Below are 20,460 nucleotides of genomic sequence, written 5' to 3' on the forward strand. Positions count from 1 at the left end.
TGTGCACCACCAGCACCCCCTTCTCTTTCTGGAAAAACAACACTAACGGGTTAGACTCTAACCATTTCAACATTCACATCAAGGTGTCTGGGACTTGGGGTGTGTACCAGTCCTTCGTTTATTCTCCCAGGTAATAAGTATGCACCCCTAAGATGCCTAGTCCTGGATAGGTGTTCTGGGAGAGCAGCACCCAGGCTGGAATGAAGTGTCTGTTGTTTATTCTTTGCACAAGGAATCAGTCATCTTGGGCAACCGATGAAGGGCCGAGGGATCTGCAAGCCGGCCAGGAACAAGCCCAGCCTGACGGGGAGTGTGTGACCTCTGAAGAGCAGCCACAGCCAACCATGCAAACCAAGGACCAGCAGGAGAGATGGCAGAGCACCGAGGCCAAAGAGATTCATCCCACCGAGAGCTGCCAGGTAACCATGGGAGATCAGGAAGAAGGGCACAGGCACCACGTGGCGGTGGGGGGGGGCACAAAGGGGTCCCCTATGCACCCAACACAGATGTGGCTATCTTGGTAGAGGCTGTATACTGAAGCTGGCAGACACTTAGTCTCTGTGGGACACTGGGTAGTTCTGGGAGTTGATATCAAAGTGTTCTTCAGGTCTTTACAGAGAGGCCCTCTGGGTGTCTTGGGGACAGGGTGGGGTGAGGATTGTGTGACAGATGATGGGAAGTGCTGAGTTTAAGAGATTGCTGTAACACCTCCCACCCCGTGGTCACTGGAACAGATTTTTCATTTTTTTATTTTTCTCATTTCTACATTCTTTTACAAAAGAAAATAATGTAACATAGACCAATACAACATTCTTGGTTTTTCTTTTATTTATTTATTTATTTTCTGAGATAGGGTTTCTCTGTGTAGCCCTGGCTGTCCTGGATCTCTCTCTGTAGACCAGGTTGGCCTCAAACTCACAGAGATTCACCTGCCTCAGCTCCTGAGTGTTGGGATTAAAGGCGTGTATTCTTGGTTTTTCTTCATATGAAGCCTAGCCCCTAATCCCAAACAGCATCATCTTTTTTCTTCTTCTTCTTTTTTTTTTAAAGATAGGGTCGAACCGGGAGGTGGCGGCACATACCTTTAATCCCAGCACTTGGGAGGCAGAGACTGGGGGATCTCTGAGTTTGAGGCTAACCTGGTCTACATAGTGAGTTCTAGGATAGCCAGGGCTACATAGAGAGACCCTTTGTCAAAGCAAGAACAAAACAAAATCAAAATATATATGTATGCATATATATACACGTTATGATACAAAATACACACACACACACATACACACACACACACACACACACACACACACACACACGTATAAAATCAGGGGCTGGAGAGATAGCTCAGAAGTTAAGAGCACTTGCCAGGAGGTGGTAGTGCATGCCTTCAATCCCAGCATTCGGGAAGCAGAGGTAGGAGGATCTCTATGTGTTCGAGGCCAGCCTGGTCTACAGAATGAATTCCAGGACAGCCAGGGCTACACAGAGAAAATCTGTCTGGGGGGGGGGGAGGAGAAGAAGAAGAAGAAGAAGAAGAGGAGGAGGAGGAGGAGGAGGAGGAGGAGGAGGAGCACTGACTGCTCTTCCCGATGACTCATAACCACCTGTAACTCTAGGATCCAATGTCATCTTCTGGCCTCCAAGTACACATACATAGATTCACACAGACATATACACATAAATAAAAATACATCTTTAGGCCAGGTGGTGGTGGACCATACCTTTAATCCCAGCACTCAGGAGGCAGAGGCAGAAGGATCTCTGTGAGTTTGAGGCCAGCCTGATCTACAGAGCAAGTTTCAGGACAGCCAGGGTTACACAGAGTAACCCTGTCTTGAACCACCTCCCCCCGAAAATCTTTAGAAAAAAATAATATAATATATAATAATAGAAGAAGTGTGTGGAGTTCTGTCTTTTGAAACTCCCCTTAGGAAGTCAGAAGTAGCTCTTCTAAGGCCATCTTCTTAATTCCTCAGGCTCCGAATCTCCCCACTCAGGGCAACACGGATCAACATTTGGAAAAGCCATGCCCCTCGGACAGCAGGAGTCAGCCACTAGAGGATGACCCCCACAGTGATGCAGGCCTATCAGAGGTCAGGCTGCAGGAGCCCATGCCAACACCCAGCTCAGGGACACACAAGAACAGCTCCCAGGAGGCAGTGCCCCCCAAACCCACGGCGACTGCAGAAGAGAAGAAGGCCCCTCCCATCTTGAGATCTGCACCAGGACCTCGAACACACAAAGAGGGGTAAGTCATCGCCCAGGGTCACCTCTGCCCTGCTCGCTGCTCCCTCTACCTACGGGTGGCTCTTCAGCTAAGTAACACTGGAGATAGGGCCAGGGAGCCGGCTCAGTTGGCAAAGGGTCTACTCTGCAAGCCTGAGGACTGAGATTAATTTCCCACATAAAAAACTGGGCACAGAGGCACGTGCTTGTCATCCCAGCACTAAAGAGATGATGACAGGTGGATCCTGGGACCATGACTGGCAGGCTAGCCTAGCCAGTTCTAGGCCAATGAGAGGCCATGTCTCAAAACAACATGGAAGCTGAGGGGACGGTTCAGTGGGTAAAGGTGCTTGCTGCTAACCTGAAGACGTAAGTTCAATCCTCAGGGACTCCGTTGTCCTCTGACCTCCACACTTGTGCTGTGGAATGCACATACAAACACACTCACATACACACAATAACAAATAACTGGGTCAGTGAGATGGCTCAGCAGGTAAAGGTGCTTGCTACCAAGCCTGGTGGCCTGAATTTGATCCCCCACAGACAGATTCCCACGGATTGTCCTGATTTCCACATGTGTGCTAACATAAAATGGATAAGCACATGTAATTTTCTTTTTTTATTTTCTATTTTTCAATACATGGTTTCTCTGTGTAGCCTTGGCTGTCCTGGAACTCATTCTGTAGACCAGGTTGGCCTCGAACTCACAGAGATCCGCCTGCCTCTGCCCCCCGCATCCCAGCCGAGTGCTGGGATTAAAGGCGTGCACCACCACCACCTGGCTTTCTTTTAATTTTATGTGCACATTTGTCTGTGTGAGGGTGCCAGATCCTCTGGAATTAGAGTTACAGACAGCTGTGAACTGCCATGTGGGTGCTGGGAATTGAACCCCGATCCTCTGGAAGAGTAGCCAGTGCTCTTAACTGCTGAGCCATCTCTCCAGCCCCAAACAAATGTAATTTTAAAAAACTACAAGTATAAAACAGTGTGGTGTTTTTCATGTTTCTGGCCCACTGAAGCACCTTGGTTAAGTCACATGCTGATAGGCCTCAGTGTCCCCACTCTTTGATCTGGGGGTGTGTCTGCGTGCAGGTAAGACAATGAGGGGACACTGGGGTGAAAGCAGAGGGGTGGGGCTAGGGTAGCAGGACTGAGCGTGCTGAGGGTTCGGGGGTCAGTGTGAGGGGCAAACCCTGACCTGAAACCCTGCTCCCCCCCCCCGGGGGGGGTTCTTCTCTGTTTAGAGGTGAAGCTGTGGAGACCAAGGCAGCACCAAGGCCTCTTCCTCCACCAGTGAGTAGAGTCAGTGGGGATGGGGAGATCGGAGAAGGGGAATGGGGGGAGTCTGGGGGTTAAAATGGTGGAAACAAACATTTCCAGGCAAACTGGGGCAAGTGTGGGCGTAAACCGGTGCACGTGCTATGTGTCTGTTTGATTTATATTTCATCCTTTCTAATTTTTAAAAAATTACATGTACTGTGGTGTGTGCATAGGAGCACCACATGTCCCATGCCACAGGAGTGGAGGGTCTCTCCTTCCACCATGTGGACCCTGGGGACCAAACTCAGGTCAGGGTTGGTGGCAGGTGCCCCTCCCTAATGAGCCATCTCAAAGTCAAATGATGGGTTTTTGAGACGGGTCTTCTGTAACCCAAGCTGGCCTAAAACTCCCTATGTAGCGAGAATGATTTCAAAACCTTAACCCCTCTGGTCTCTGCTTCCCAGAAGCTGGGAGTATGTGTGTGTGCTGCTGGGCCCAGTGTGTCTGCTTTGGATGGACAGTCAAAAACAGATCACACTCAAGGGCCCTGGAGTCCATCCCAGGGCTGCTCCACATCAGCATGGATTCCTTCTGCCCTTTGCTCTCAGTTCCCATCCACAGCTTCTCCCGAATACCTGCTGGCTTCCAGCCAGCCCCACGCCACCCGCTCTGGCACTTTCTGGTCTCTGAGTTGATGGTACAAGCTTAGAATTCCCAGCCCTGCCATCATCCTTCAGCTCTCACCACACCTGCCTATCTTCAAACCACATCCCCAGCCACACTCCAGCCCTGAACATTGCAGCTGAGCACACTGCGATGCACAGGCTTGCCGCTGACTTCTCTTTGAAGTGACCATGTGGGTAGTTTACTTAGCTGATGCCTAGCAATGTCGCCCTCTACCTCCACCCCACCGTGTCCTTGCAGCCTCCAACAAGTGCCACTGTAGAAAATAGGATGAAAAGACCCAGCCTTGGGGCTGGAGAGATGGCTCAGTGGTTAAGAGCACTGACTGCCCTTTCCAAAGGACCTGGGTTCAATTCCCAGCACTCACATGGCAGTCACAACTGTCTGTAACTCCAGGATCCAATACCTTCACACAGATATACCTGTAGCCAAAAACACCAATGCACACAAAATAAAAATAAATAAATTATTTTTAAAAAAGAAAGAAAAGGTCCAGCCTCAGCCAGGCCTTTAATCCCAGCACTGGGGATGTAGAGGCAAGTGGATCTCTGTGAGTTCAAGGCCAGCTTTGTCTACAGATAAAAGTTCCAGGACAGTCAGGGATAGGGATATACAGAAACCCTGTCTAAAAAAAAAAAAAAAAAAAAAAAAAAAAAAAAAAAAGAGAAAGAAAGAAGAAAGAAAGAAAGAAAGCAAGAGCCATGAAGTTAGGAGGGGATGAGGCTCAGTTGATAGTTCACTTGGCACACACTCCTAGATTGGATCCCCATACTTCACAAACCAGGCATGGTGATTCATGCCTGTAATACCAGCACTGGTGAGCCTGCTGAAGGAAGAGGAGAAGTTCAAGGTCATTCTCATCTATACAGGAAATCAAGGCTGTTCAAGTTGTTAGTTTATTAAAGTGTGTGTTGGGGAGAGATGGTTCTGCAGGTAAAAGCCCTTGCTAACAAACCAGACAACCTTAGTTCCATCAGAGGGACCCACAGGTTGGAAGGAGAGAGCCAACTATTTGTCCCCTGGCTTTCACTTGGACACTACAACACCTGACCTGCTTCATGTGAATACATATACAGACAAGTAATTGTACATGTAGCCTGGTGTGGTGGCGCACACCTTTAATCCCAGCACTCAAGAGGCAGAGATAGGCAGATACAGAATTCAAGGACAGCCTAGTCTACAAAGAGAGTTTCAGACCAATCATGGCTACACAGTGAGACCATGTCTCAAAATCAATTCATTAAGTAAATACATGTAATTAAAAGGCCAGAAGGATGCACTAGCATGACCTACATTCAACCCACACAGTGGAAGGAGACAGCTGACTCCCAAGTTGTCCTCTGACCTCTGATGGCACATACATGTCCGTTCGCACCTTCCACACACACCTTCGGAGCTCAGGGCACCTGGACCTCAGGGCTCTTCCTGCTTCACAGCTGGCCTCCCAGCCTGCCCCTCTGGCTCCTCTGCACTCTCCTCTCTACTCTCCCCCGGGAGGACTGCATCCAGTCCCTCTGCTCACTCCCAAATCCGAATCTCCATGCCAGACTTAGTCTTGAAACTCCCAGCTCATATACCCAACTGAGGAGTGAGTTCACTTCTCAGACTGCAGACCAGGGCAGAGTCTTGTACCCCCACTGCAGTGCTTGGTGTTGTTTTACTCTTAGGGAACCTACCACCTAGCTCCCAAATAAATACAGGAGGCTTATTCTTACTTATGAATGCCCAGCCTTAGCTGGGCTTGTTTCTAGCCAGCCTTTCTAACTTTAATTATCCCGTTTCTCTTATTACATTTTGCCTCTGGGCTTTATCCTTTCTTTATTCTATATATCTTTCCTGTTTCTCTTATTACATTTTGCCTCTGGGCTTTATCCTTTCTTTATTCTATATATCTTTCCTTCTTACTCCGTGGCTGGCTGTATGGCTGGTGGCTAGCCCGTGGAGTCCTCTCTTTCCCCTCTTCTCGCTCCTCGCTCCTCTCTGGAGCCTCGATTTCTCCTCTTATTTATTCTCTCGGCCTGCTGGCCCCGCCTATCCCTCTCCTGCCTAGCTGTTGGCCGTTCAGCTCTTTATTAGACCAATCAGGTGTTTTGAGAGGTAAAGTAACACAGCTTCACAGAGTTAAACAAATGCAACATAAAAGAATGCAACACATCTTTGCATCTTAAACAAATATTCCACAGCATGAATGTAACACATCTTAAACTAATATCCCACAACGCCCCCTTTCCCACCCACTCCTGGCCGTCTTTGCCTCAGCAAAGCCCCCACCCCCAGCCCTCCACCCAGAACTTACGAATCAGCTCAAAATGGCTCTTATTCCTCTTATCTCTGAACAACCCCTTCGCACTCAGTGCATCAGCAATCCCTCTCAGCCCTACAAAGTCATTTCTGAATCCATCCCTTTCCAACCCCCATCACCCAATCCAAGCTTTTTCCTTGTAGAGTAAGTCCCCAAATCACCCAAACACATAGGCTCCATGTCTAGCTACTCCGGTGCGATTTCTATCCTGTAGGTACGCCAAGCTGATTTCCCTCAGGACCTTTGCACATGCTGCTCCATATGCCTGTCTCCCCATAGATGCTGCCCTGACTAATTCCTCAAAGTTGTTTAGGCTTCAACTTGAATGTCACCCTCTCAGCAAAGTTTTTCCCTCACCACCCAATCTCAATATCCCATCAGCCATGGCTACTCTATCATAAATATCCTATTTTGTTGTCTTTGTAGTACTTTGAGGTTGGGGGGGGGCAGTGTTTGCCTGACTATATGCCTGTGCACCACATGTATGCGGTTCTCAAGGAAGCCAGAAGAGGGCGACAGATCCCCTGGTACTAGAGTTACAGATTAAGAGCCTCCAGGTGGGAGCTGGGATTAAAGGTGAGCAGCACCATGCCCAGCTTTGCTTTGCTTTTACAAAAGGAAGTGGGTGGAGGTTGGGGGGGGGGTGCCTCAAAGTGCTTCTGTTATCAGTGAGGCCTCGGGTTTGATCCTTAGCACCAAGAAAAGGATGCTGATGGGAATAAGTGATGGAGAAAGGCTGGTCTGAAGCAGGTAGGCTGATCCAGTGATGGTAGGGATGGCAGATCTAGGCATGGCTCTCTCTATGGAATGAAGGAGGAACAGTATTTGGAGTGTCCATTATGTGCTGGAGACACCTGTGTGAAATAGGCATCAGGAGTGAGGCAAGATCACTGCCAGCTGTGTGGGCAGCAGTGAAGGAAATTGGCTCACTCAGGAACATAGCTTGCAGGTGGGAGGTGGTGAGTCACTTGTGGACCCAGAACGCCACATGGGTCCTGGGTTGGTACATGGAGACTTGAAGTACCTTCTCCACGGCTTTGGAGAGGAAAGGACAGTTTGAGCATCCCCAGAGGCTCTGCAGGAGGCTAGAAGCTCTGTAGGTCAGTCTGACTGGCTGGAGGTATCCCACATGCCCTCCCCTGCCCTTAGGAGTTAAGAGACACTGTTGAGAAGAAGGAGCCGGGCCAAGGGCAGAAGCACCGACACCAGGCTTCGGCAGCTGCAGGCACCCAGGGCCCTGGGAACCCTCGTCGGGGCTTCATGAAGTGCCTACTGGAGGTGGAGGAGCAGGAGGAAGCCACCCATCGGAGGACTTTAAAAACCCGGACTCTGACAACCCGGAGGTCCCCCAGGACCCTGACTTCTGTCTCCACCTCAGGCCCCATCAGCAGCTCAGTCCCAACCTTGCCTCTGACCCTGCTTGAGCCCTCCACCTCAGCTCCAGCTACTGTCCCACTATGGGCCAGACCACCAGCCCATGGGCAAGCCCCTGCCTCTGTGGGATCCCCTGGCTCAGTCCTGTCAGCCCCCACCCAGGACCTGAGCTGGAGATGGCCAGAGTTCTTACCCCAGAGCAATGAGAGAAACCTGAACTATGCCAAGACACGGTAGGAGCCACCTCCACTAGTCCACCATCTCGACAGGGCCCCCCACTTCCAGTCTGTTTCCAGTGTGGACCCTCTGGTCCTTGTCCCTGCTCAGTCCCTCATGAGCCCCCCTCTCCCCTTAGTCTCCTTTCTGTGCTTCCCAGCAGGGGTCCCCCAAGTTTCAGGCCCCCTTTCCACTCCCTCCCCTCCACCTTTCTCTTCTTCCTGATGCTGGGGGTGGAAGCCAGGGGTTCACACACACTAGACAAACACTCTACCCTGTACTGTACCCCCAGTCTCCCCACCACCACCACCACCAAATGAACCACCTGTGGCTCTGCCTCATTCCTTTGGGTGGGTCTCTCCAGTCACTTGTGGCTTCTCACCACCAGAGTCCCTCAGGGAAGTTTCCCTAACCTCTGCTGCCCCGGCTTCCTCTCCCGACTTTGGGTGGCCTTGGCAGGGGCAGGGGCAAAGGCAGGCAGGAGGTGGTGGTAAACTGTCCTGGACCCATTGTCCTTCAGGCAGGAGCCAGAAGAGCATGGCCTCTTCAAACTGTATCAGAGCTGGGAGGAGCGGTCTGAGGAGCACCTCACCCTGAAGCAAGAGGAAGGTGAGCGCCTCACACCATTGCCCTGCTGATCCACTGTCACACCAAGCAGTGTCCCCAGCAGGAGGTCAACCGTGACTTGGCCTAGGACACAGAAGAGGAGGTGGGCCACCTCCCCCACTCCATCAGTCCTCTTTAGAGGCAGCTTGGAGGGGAGACAGGGTCCCCAGGAACTCTACCCATCCGAGATAATCCCTCTCCATTTAACAAGGCCACCAGCCCCCAACAAGTCCCTACTTCCTATCCCACCCTACCCCACTAACAAAACTGAACAGTGCTGAACTCCTACCCTGAGAGAGGGCTCTATGGTCCTTGGGGATGCCCCCTGACCCTACTTTCTCATGCTGGGTTGGCCCTAGAAGGATGGATGAGTACTGTTGTGGGATATTTGATCAGACTGTGAACCTTGAGATTGTGTTAATTAAATATAATCAACCTTGGGTCAAGAGGTGGAGCCAGCAACTAGTTAATAGGAAGCAGCCATAGAGAAAGAGAATAAGAGGGAGTTTGGAAAATGGATAGAGAAATGCACAGGAAGTAGTGAGGAGGGACTTTGAAACTTGGAAGTTTTTTAGTTTGGGATGATGAAAGAGAAGCTCTCTTTCTGAGATGCCAGCTAAGGAGAAAGGTCAGCTGGTTGCTCCTCAGCCTCTCTGAGCTAGCAGGTTTTCACCCCAGCATCTGACCCCCGAGTCTTTATTGGTAAAATCATAAGATTGAGATTTAGTTTAAAAACAAGAGTTTTCAACCGCTTCACACTCCTTCCTAAGGTCTAGAACCTTCTCGATCACAGCGGCTTCCTTCCTCGGATTTTCCAGGATGCTTTCACTGACCCAAGGGAATAAAACAGAGTGATATTGCTGGATACCCATGTCCTCCTCATGACATGCACACACGTGCACAAAGCACACCACACTTATTACACACACCACATGCCACACAAAGGTTAAAAAAGAAGAAATGCAGGAGTGTCCCACTTGTGACCCCCTGTCTCCCTTGACAGCCTTCCGCAGCTACTTTGAGATCTTCAACGGCCCTGGTGAGGTTGATGCGCGAAGCCTCAAGAACATCTTGCTCCTAATCGGCTTCACCCTTACCCCAAGCCAGGTGGAAGAAGCCCTGATGAGTGCCGATGTCAATGGTGAGCAAGGGGGTCTTCCCTGAGCCCCACATAGGGGCTGCACCCACATGTGGGCTCCTTGCTGGAAGGATCTCTACTTGGTGTAAAGCTCTGGGTCAGAGTCCAGTGTCCCTAACATCTGAACCCATTGTGTGTACATTTTTCTTCCGCCCTGGGTCTCACAAAGACTACAGCAAGCTGGCCCTGGTTCTGAAAGTTAATGTGCCCTGAACCACTGTGCAGTACCACCTTCTGGGGATCCAGAGGTAACCAGGACCTACCTCCTGACCAATGGTATAGGTAACCTCAGGAGCCTCTGCACATCAAGTATTCCTCCATGACTCTTGATTTCTTTTATCAGCCTTTGGTCAAGTCACTACAGTTTGCTAGGCCTCAGTTTCTCTGTCTATAAACTGGAGCTATTAGTAGCAACCTCCTCATCAAATTCTGTAAGATAAAATAGGGTGAGCCAGGCAAAGGGTGGGACAGAGCAGCTGTTAGCATTACCTATGCAACAAGTATGGAATGCCTTCTGTGGGTGTTCCTGTGCAAGGTACCAAGACACAGGAGCCCTGCTGTCCTCAAGGGTGCCCAGGCAGTTCAAGCCACAGGGCAAGGGTTGACACAGAAGTTAAGCAAAACACATGGAAACAACAGTTACAGCAGCTTGGAAGATGGGGGTCAGGAAGGAAGGCTTCCTGGAGGAGGTGCCACTCAAGCCAAGTGGTGCCAAATCAAACAGGAGTCAGGCAAAGAGAGAAGGAAGCAGTAGTCCCTGAGACGTGGGCATGAAGCACTTGCAGATGGCGGGGTGTGGCCTGACACAGGGAAGAGGAGGGCCATGCAGGACCTGCGTCCTAACCACTGCTCCCAACTGCTCCCTCTGCCACTGCACAGACTCCTCACACACACTTCATGGGGTGTGGTGAAGCAGCAAACTGTTGACCTAGGAAGACAAAGGTTCTGGGATTCAACCGTAGCTGACCAGCTCTGCCCGATGTGGACAGGGACAAGAGCTTGCCAGGGTTTAAGCATCCTGCCCCTGTCTTTTTGTTTGTTTTGTTTTGCTTTTGTTTGTTTTTTGAGACAGGGTTTCTCTGTGTAGTTTTGGAGCCTTTCCTGGATCTCACTCTGTAGACCAGGCTGGCCTCAAACTCACAGAGATCCACCTGGTTCTGCTCACCGAGGGCTGGGATTAAAGGCGTGCGCCACCACTGTCCTGCCCCTGTCCTTACGCCATAGTCCATTGTCAAGTAGCTCAGAGAACATCAACCGAGTTCCCAGCAGCTTGAGCCCTGGGACACAGCTTAGGACACAATGTACAGTCCTTGTCCATCAGAGTCTTCTCTAAGTTCCAGATGTCACATGCTTTAGGAGACAGTCTGGTGAGGTATCTGACCCGGTTTGAACCTCTGAGAAAGGAGAGGTGACATGGCTTAGCTATCTATAAACATGCTTGCCACTAAACATGACCTGAGTTTGATCCCTGGGACTCACATGGTGGAAGGAGAGAACTGACTCCCAAAAGGTGTATTCTCACCTCAACACCTGTGATGTGACCAGCATATCGCCTCCCCTCACATAAAATAAATAAAATGTAATAATGAGGAAACATGTGACTAAGAGCAGCACAAAGACCTTGAATGGGAAGAATGTGGCCTTCTGGGAAAGTAGCTCTACTGTGGAGCATGGCGTGAGACAAGGCTATGGACGGGAGCCTGATGGATCCTGCAGGGCCCTGAGGTCTAGCTAGAATCCTGTAGGTCCATATTCTCATGCAGAGACCAGCACTCAGTAATGACAGTTGCTGGCCTTTAGTGGGCATGTGCTACGCATGCAGCCCTGTGATGACTGTCTCTGCTCGCTCCACAGTGAGAGAACTAAAACTTGACCCGGGTCACATGAATGGGAAGTGATGGACTTGGGTTTTGAACTCACACTTGCTATCTCGAGAATGCAAGGTCCAGGGATGGGAGAGATGGCTCAGTGGTTAAGAGCACTGACCATTCTTCCAGAGGACCCGAGTTCAATTCCCAACACCCACGTGACAGCTCTCAACTGTCTGTAATTCTAGTTCCAGGGAACCCAATACCCATGGCTAAACACCAATGTACATAAAATAAAAATAAAATACAGGTCCAGTAGTTTCTTATATTCCTTCAGGCTGGCATGGAGCCGGCTATGTAGCCGAGGATGACCCTGAAGTATTAACCTTCCTCCCTCCACCTCCAGGTTTCCGTGGTACTGGGGAACCGAACCCTGCATTTTGTGCATGCTAGGCAAACACTCTACCAACTAAGCTACAAGCCATGTCCTGGCCCAATAGTTTCTAACCAGAAGATTGTAATTTTTGGCTTCTCCGGTCCACATTTTGTGCTGATTCAGCGCTGCCATTACAATCTGCCCCACCCCCACCCCCACCCTGGCACAATAACACGGGACACCAGGGTCTACACCTGGCTTGCAGTACCTGGGCCTGCTGCAGAGGGCCCGTTCACCCTGTTATTTCTCTGACTGCAGGAGATGGTCATGTGGATTTCAAAGACTTCTTGGCAGTGATGACAGACACCAAACGCTTCCTCTGCTCTGTGGGTAAGGAGGGGTCAGCCCAGGGCAGTCAGACTGGAAGCAGGATCTGGAGGCTGATGGGGTACATCAGAGGCCACCTAAGAGTAATGGCAGCCACTATTCCGTGTCCCCAGAACAGAATGTCCTGATGGATATGTCGCCCCCGAACCCCTACACACTGTTCTTTGAGATCCTCTCTCTGCTGGTGGAAATGCTGGCCCTGCCGGAGGTGGCCCTAGAGGAGATCACGAAGTAAGAGGGGCTGTCTTGCTGAGGGTGGGGCACGTAGACAGAATTGGCAGCTAGTGCTTCAGCAGCTGAAGATGGTTGAGGGTTAAGGCTCAGTTGCAACTGAAAGAAAACTCCGGGCTGGAGAGATGGCTCAGAGGTTAAGAGCACTGGCTGCTCTTCCAAAGGTCCTGAGTTCAATTCCCAGCAACCACATTGTGACTCACAACCACCTGTAATAAGATCTGATGCCCTTTTCTGGCATAAAGGTGTACATGCAGATAGAGCACTCATAAATAAAATAAATAGATCTTTAAAAAAAAAAATTAAAAAAAAAAAAGAAAAAGAAAACTCCAATTAGGCTGCCGTAAGCAGAAGAGGAATGCATCGTTCAAATAATCAGCTAGGGCCTCAGGAATGGCTGGATCCAGGAAACTGGGTGATAGCAGTCAAGTTTTATTTCTCCACCTCTCCATCTCAAGGTGCTGGCTTCAAGCTCAGCCAGGCTCTCCCAGTGGGAAGGGTGACAATGGCAGCCCCATGCTCACAGTCGTCCTGGTTCAGCAGTTTCAGCAGGACGACAGTGACCCTTCCTGAAGCACTTGAACACTCTTAGAAAAGGAATCTTGCAGGAAGGGTGTTGGGCAGGTAGTGGACAGCTGGGCCTCCAGGAAGGGTGATAGGCAGGTAGTGGGTAGCCCAGGAAGAAATGACTACAGGCTAAATATGATCGCTCTCAGGCTAAAAGCCATGGGTGGAGTTGGAAGGCCCAGCTGATCTCTGAACCTCGCCCTCTACTTCCTGTCCTGAATGAGCATATTTTAATACTTGCTGGGTCATAATGGTAGATTTATTTTTAGCCTTTTGAGAATTCACACTGATTTCCAGAGTGGCTGCACCAGTTTTTAGTCCCACCAACATTGAGTGAGGACTCCCCTTTCTACCCGTCCTCACCAGCATCTGTTGCCAGCTGTTTTCTTGACCTTCACTATTCTGACTAGGGCTAAAATGAAATCTCAAAGTTGTTTCAAAGTGAATTTCTCTAATTGCTGCTGCTGCTGCTGGATACACTTTGAGGTCTTTCTTAGCCATTTGTATTTCTTTTGAGGACTGTTTACATCCTTAGCCTGGTTTTTAATTGGATGGTTTGTTTTCTTGACTTTTTGTTTGGTTTGGTTTTCCAAGACAGGGTTTCTCTCCATAGCCCTGGCTGCCCTGGAACTCTAGAGACCAGGCTGGCCTCGAACTCAAAAGAGATCCACCTGCCTCTGCCCCATGAGTGCTGGGATTAAAGTCGTGCCCTGCCCCCACTCGGCTTTTGAGTTCTCTGTATATTCTGGATATCACTCCTTGGCAGATGTATACAGCAGGCACAGATTCTCTCCCACTCTGCAGGCTTCCTCTTCCCTCACTGTCCCTCACCTGTGCAGAGGAGTTAGCCAGGGTTACAGCACTGGCATCATAAGACATCACAGTGGCCCAGATCTTTTCTTTGTATATGCAGACAGGGCTGTCATAGGTTTAACCTACGGTGTCAACTAATGTCACTCATTTTTGAGAAAACATCTACCAAATACCAGAGGATAAATAACCATGGTTCTTCCTCCTGTTTCCTCCCACCCCCTTGAGACAGGGTCTCATGTAGTCCAGGATGGCAATCCTCCTGTCTCAGATCCCCAAACTCTTGGATTACCCCTCCTTCCTGTGGTCCCCCCCTTCCCTTTCACTCTGTCACTGAGCTATACCTGGAGCCCAGGGATTTGTGCTTCTTTCTGTGACAGAGGTGGCTGCTGAGCTCTCAGCCCATGTGCACAAGTACTTTTACTTGAGAGCGACCTTTACAAAACACAGGCTGTAAGAGACTCTCGGCCCTAGCCGGGCGGTGGTGGCGCACGCCTTTAATCCCAGCACTCGGGAGGCAGAGACAGGTGGATCTCTGTGAGTTCGAGGCCAGCGTGGTCTACAAAGTGAGTCCCAGGACAGGCACCAAAACTACACAGAGAAACCCTGTCTTGAAAAACAAAACAAACAAAACAAACAAAACAAACAAAACAAACAAACAAAAAAAGAGATTGGGCCCCAGGGTAAGACGGGAGAGTTAAGTTCTTCCTTTTTGGTGATAGGATCTGTGTTATCCCAGCTGAGCTGGGACCCAGCTCCCAAAGGCCAATCATTTTAGGTTGGCTGAGGGCGGTAGTCCACGTTTTTAATCCCAGTACTCAGGCCTTACCTCGGCAATGAAGGCTTGAAGGCTCCTCCTCCAGACAGCTGCTGGGTTTGCTCCCTGCCGTATCTGACAGCTCACCATGAGCAAACAGTCCCTTGTCACTACCCCCATCCCTTCGCCTTCCCTTGGAGCACCCATCACTCCTGACACAGAATCTTTACATCTGAATATGGTCTGACTCTGCCATCCTGTGTCCAGGTAGCTGACTCAGAGGCAGAGGGAAGGAAGGGAAAGGGTGGGTGGCACAGGAGAGAGAACACTAGGACGTGTCACTGAGCTGCACACCCCCTGGACCTGAAGAACTGAGTGGTGGCTTGGGAAGAGAGAGAAATGCCATTGGGGCCCTCGGTGTTTAATTCCTTTGCACCTCTGGGTTCCATGTGTCAAAAGCAGCCTGCAGCAGCCTGAGATGAACCTTGTAGTCACCCCTACAGATGTGCGTGCTGCACTAGGGGCTGGAGTAAGAGGCCAGGCTAACACAAACACATGGTCCTTGTGTGTGGCAGCCCTTCACTACCGTAGGCCAGCGGAAACAGTTACCACAATTTGCTGCTGTATGCACTTAATAAGGTAAAAGGCAAGTGATGAGTTAAAAAGGGCAACACTGAGTGGGGCATGGCAGCTCATGCATGTCAGCATGGAGGAGGCAAGAGGTCAAAGGATCACCAGGAGTTTGAGGCCAACCTGGGCTACAGCCAGTTCCAGGACAGCCAAGGTGATATAGCAAGACCGGCCTCCAAATAGAAATAAAAAGCAAGTAAGCAAGCTTGGGGTGGGAGCCTGGCCAATATGCAAGGAAGACGACAGACTGAAGCTACAGGTTAGAGGTGGAGCCGGCTGCATGGCTGGGTTTGCTGTTTCAAGCATCCCAGGATGGCCTAGAACTCACCATGTGGCCAAGGATGGCTGAGAATTCTGACTGAGCCTCCCACTCAGAGGATTACAGGCGCGTGTCACCAAGCTCAGTGGGGCAGTTTACCAGGGCTTCCTGCCTGCTAGGCAAGCACTTCAGCAACCAAGCCCCAGCCCCATTTCTGTTCAGCTGGTTTACAAGCAGAAATGTATCTAAGCAAAAATATAAGTAACAGGAACAGTTAATACATACCAATCTCTATATGGCTGGTGCCCAGATGGGTCTCATGTCATGTACAATACTCCAGCATATGCACACTCGGCCCCCATCTTAGCAGTGTGGGGGAAATCTGAAGCTCAGAAGTCATATGACTCGCAGCGACAGGGTAGACAGAACCATTTCCTTTTATTTCCTAAGGGGACTACGTCTCCTGACCCCCTAGGCTTCAGTCCCGCCACACAACTGGCCAGCCAGAACAGGGGGGTCAGGAGGATGGGGGGAGTTAACCACAGCTAGGCTGAGCTGCCGGGTGGTGCTTCCTCAGCTACTACCAGAAGAAGCTGAAGGAAGGCACCTCCAAGACCCGAGAGACAGAATCGAATATGGGCGGGCTGCGATCAAGGAAGAAGCTTCCTTACAATGCTCAGCAGCAAGCAGACAGCTTGGAGGTCCCAGAACGAAGGGTCCTCAGGATCCTGGGCCGGCTGAAGCAGCAGAACTATGGTAAGGGCCAGTGAGTAGCCTGGGCTGGCAAACAGATCCCTGTCCACGTGGCCAGATCCCCCTAGATGAAGCCCAGGGCTTAGCTGTGGGAACCATTACCAAATAGGGCTGGTCCACATCACACAACATCCAGCTCCATGCTTTAGACTCGACCTTCCCACCTTATCGCTAAGCCAAGGCTGTCCCAAGAACTACTGTGTGAGAGCCCACCAGAGTCAGTTCCAATGCAGGGCCCTTTGTAGATGTGCCCTACAATCGCCCCACTTGACAGAAATGGCAACCAGGGCTATTTCAGTGACTTCCAGCTAGCATGCTGGCAAGGGCAGTTTGCACTCAGGTTCACCCCAAATTATGTGCTTGGGCTAGCTTCTCTTTAAGGTATGGCGAGCCTTTACTCTATGCTTAGCCTTCAGCATCGTACACATCATCCCTGTCATCTGTGTGCTGGGTACCAATCCCCTCTCCATCTTGGAGGCTCAGACATTAAGGGTTGGCCCAAACTCAACTCTGCTTATCATGTGGCAAACCCAGTGTCACTGGGCTGGCCATGCTCCCAATTCTCTTGTTCCTGCCTATCCCAGCTGCCAATCTGCAGAGCCCCTATGCCCAGGTGCCCTGTATCCCACTCTGCCCGAGGCTGGAGAAGAAGACGGTCCGTCGAAAGCAGGGTAGCCATAACCATCCTGTGCTGGATCAGTGTGTCTCTACAAGCTTGGGCCCTGACCTCCATGGCCTCCTCTTTCAGTCAGGACAGCAAGGAAGCAGGTGAGTCCTGAGGGCCGGGGCCTCTCAGCCCACTCATTATCTAGAAGAGGCCCCTGGGGAATCCGTCTTTCTACGAGACGATGCTGGGAAACTGCTCGCTCCAGGGAGGATAGATGGACAGACAGGGCAGGGAAGAAAGTAACCTTTCCTGAAGCCTGTGTACCAGAGACAATTTCACAAAAGCCTAAGCATTAAGCAGTCCTGAGCTTGTCATCCTTCTTAGGACAGTGTTGCTCCCCATTTCTCAAGCATGGGAACCCCTTGGCTTTGCTCTAAATGATAAGAAGCTCAGAAACTGCGAAGGGGATGTCCCCTTCCGAGTCCCCAGGACTTGGGATCAGCCCCCCACAAGCCCAACTTCCGGCTCCACTGTTTCTAGAAGCCACCTTTGCCCCGCGTACATGAAATGGTTCATGAACCTGGCAGGACTCTGGGAAAGGGCCAAATATGCTCTATCTTTCTGTCCTCTCCTCCCCAGGGAACACAACTCTGACAGCAGAAAGTGGCTTAGCTCCGTGCCAGCCCGAACCCACTGATCATCTGGAATCCTGGCTCCAGAAGTTCAAGGCTTAAAAGACAGCTGGGCCGTGGGGCAGGGCCTGGCTTTGGGAGTTTGCTTTCATGGCCTGGTAAGCCAATAAACACCAAGAACTTCAGCCTCTGTATTTGATGTCAGTGAAGGCCCCACTTTTTACCACCCTGTATGACTTACAGAGCTCCAGCATGCCCCCAGGTTTGAGTCTGAGGCAGGACTCACTGAAACTCTGTCTGGGGGAGTTGGGGCTTCCTACTGCAGCTGCCCCTGTCTCCCTACTCAAGACTTGGGAGCCCTACAGTGGCGGGCTTAAGCCAAGTAACCCAGAAAGCCTCAGCCTCTGAAAGCAGCTGGCCTCTAAAGAGCAGGAACCCCCCCATTCCCCCCAGGGCTGGACAAGCAACCACAGTATGATAGGAAGCCAGAAATGAGGACAAATGTCTGACAAGTTTAAAACATGTATTTAAAATACAATTTATAAAATGCTTAATCTGCCGACTCAGGAGCCCGAGGTGGGGGTTAGGGTGGGGAGCTGCCCGCTACACCAGCAGAGCGAGACTGCAGGGTGCGGCCCTCCCTCCAGTCCCTTCTGTACAGATGCCCAAGGGTCCCCCCCTGGGGTCATGTGACCAGAAGCAGGACCCCAGAGGTTTTCTTGAGTCTCTGCTCACCAGGGAGACTGGATGCAGCCCTGCCGGCCCATCCCTGAGCAGAGCACCCCCAGACGGGGCAGAGCAGGGTATGGCAGGGCAGGACAGGGCTGGGCGGGACAGGTGGGCTCTGGAAGGGGCTGATGGCAGCAGATAGGGTGTTGCCTCCTGCCTGCAGGTGGGGAGCACCCTGAGTGAGGGGACTGAGAAGGGCTGGTCACCAGACCTGGACCCCCAGCTCCTTTGGTTATAGGCTGACACCAGAGTAGTGGCTCATGGAAAGCGGTTAGCTGGAAGGGCTGAGGCCTGGCTCCTGGGGTCCAGGAAGAGCTGGGGAAGGGACAGGACCACAAAGGCAGACAAAGGGGCAGCAGCCTCAGGTCCTGCCCCTCATCCCCCTGGGGATTTCCAAGCCAAAGCCTGCAACTTACTTAGACAAAAAGAAAGAAAAAGGAAAAAAAGCACTTATGGAGTTATAGACGACTACAGAAAAAAAAAGGGGAGGAAAAAAAAAAACCCACACACACACACACAAAAAAAAAACCCACAAACACACACAAAATCCAAACCGTTTCCCACGCCCCCCACCTCCCCCAACACCAGTCTGTTTTCCTTCTTTCTTTCTTTCCTCTCTCTCATTGCGCCAGCCACCTCTCCATCTAGGAGGCCAAATTCAAGACTGCTGGTGAGCAGGCACACGTACACTGCGGGCAGGGCCGCCTTTGGCCAGAGTGAGACGGGAGAGCCGCCCTGTAAGCTCTCAACATACAGACCCCAGTGCCCTTAGCTCCTACTAGAGGGGCAGGGCAAGCAGGGTTTCTGCATCCTCCTCCAAAGAAAGGACAGTCTGTCCTCCAACCAGAAACCACTAGCCCCTGTGGGTGGGCCCTAGACTACAAGCTAGTAGCCAACTCCCTTCCTACCCACTCCTGGGGTGGCCAACCCTGTCGCTGAGGCTCTGCTCCAGCTCGCTCACAGAAGCCCCTGGTTTCAGGTAGGTCTAGGGCTGTGTTACAGAAGAGACTCTTCCTAAGGGGAAGATGTTGTGGGCCATCTCTACAGGGCATAAGCCAGGGGGACCGAAGGTGGTGGGATCCTGCAAAACTCAGCTCATCACCTTGGCCACCATAGCTGCCCTAATCCCACACCACACCACCCACTCCCAAACCTGTGTGCTGGCCAGGAGAGGGGAGGCCGTCAGGCTGGCTGAGGGATAAGGCGAAGTGCATGAAAGACTATGAAGCCTGAGAGCACCCAGTGGGACACAGCTGCCCTCTCAAGCCTCTCCCCATCAGGAGCCAAAGCCAATCTCCAGGCTTGGGGACAGAAATGGCCTTCATACCAGCCTCGTTCTGATAAGAAGGGATAGGGCAGCCAAGGCCTCTGAGAAACTTGTCGACCATCTGCCTCTGCAATGCCAAGTTTTTCTTCTTCCAACTCTCCTCCAACTGCTCTATTCCTACGGCACTCATTTCACTCGGGAAATGTACCAGGTATAGTTTCTGAGCCAGGGCCATCAACAAATGTGGCACGCCACAGGTCCTTAAGCATTCCAGTCTTGCTGGAAGGGACAGGCCTATCTATCTTCTGACCAGAGCCAGACTCTCCTGGGCTTGTGCTGACAGCAAACACTGGACAAGTGCCACCACTGCCTGCTTCTGAGCCCGGAGTGCGGTCTCCTCCCCGACGCTCCCTGCCCTGCCTGCCTCTAGAAACAGCAAACCCGGCTGGTAGGGAGCCACCCTGAGGGGTACGGGAAGGGGAAGTCTGTCACTTTCCCCATCTCCCACAATACTAGAGGTGAGGTTGGCACCCTCCCCCAGGCTCTGAGCTGTCTCTAGGCAACTTAGCTGGGACTTAGCTGGAGGAAGTAATATAGGCACAGTGCTTGTCTACTGGGGACTCCGGAGCCCCGCCTTTTCTGGGCGGCAGTAGGAAGACAGAAGCTAAGCTCACCAAAATCCTATTGGTTAATGCTTCTAGCAGATTTCCTAGAAACATCTTTAAGTGACTACCAAACTACCCTTTCTCAATTAAAAATTCATTAAACTGCTAAAACTCTTTCCATGCACTTTTTCTTGCAAATCAGATATTTGTATAAACAAACAAAAATAGGAAGAAAAAAA

The 20,460-nt window shown here is 51.1% G+C and overlaps 1 protein-coding gene across 1 annotated transcript; it reads left to right on the plus strand.

Moving 5' to 3' along the window:
• Positions 1-185: 185 nt before the first annotated feature.
• Positions 186-17,805, plus strand: Spata21 (spermatogenesis associated 21). The gene is made up of 11 exons (XM_059255317.1): positions 186-419; positions 1,974-2,245; positions 3,468-3,516; positions 7,619-8,076; positions 8,580-8,668; positions 9,669-9,806; positions 12,306-12,377; positions 12,488-12,605; positions 16,206-16,384; positions 16,966-17,149; positions 17,628-17,805. Exons 1-11 carry the CDS (start codon positions 201-203, stop codon positions 17,683-17,685), a joined length of 1,836 nt encoding a protein of 611 aa, XP_059111300.1. The 5' UTR covers positions 186-200; the 3' UTR covers positions 17,686-17,805.
• Positions 17,806-20,460: the final 2,655 nt, after the last annotated feature.

Source organism: Peromyscus eremicus, chromosome 2, assembly GCF_949786415.1.
Source record: "Peromyscus eremicus chromosome 2, PerEre_H2_v1, whole genome shotgun sequence".
NCBI lineage: Eukaryota > Metazoa > Chordata > Mammalia > Rodentia > Cricetidae > Peromyscus > Peromyscus eremicus.

Coding starts and splice junctions, on each gene's coding strand:
- Spata21 (XM_059255317.1), top strand. CDS start 201: ATGAAGTGTCTGTTGTTTATTCTTTGCACAAGGAATCAGTCATCTTGG. Junction 8,669..9,668: donor CACCCTGAAGCAAGAGGAAG/GTGAGCGCCTCA, acceptor CTCCCTTGACAG/CCTTCCGCAGCTACTTTGAG. Junction 12,378..12,487: donor ACGCTTCCTCTGCTCTGTGG/GTAAGGAGGGGT, acceptor CCGTGTCCCCAG/AACAGAATGTCCTGATGGAT.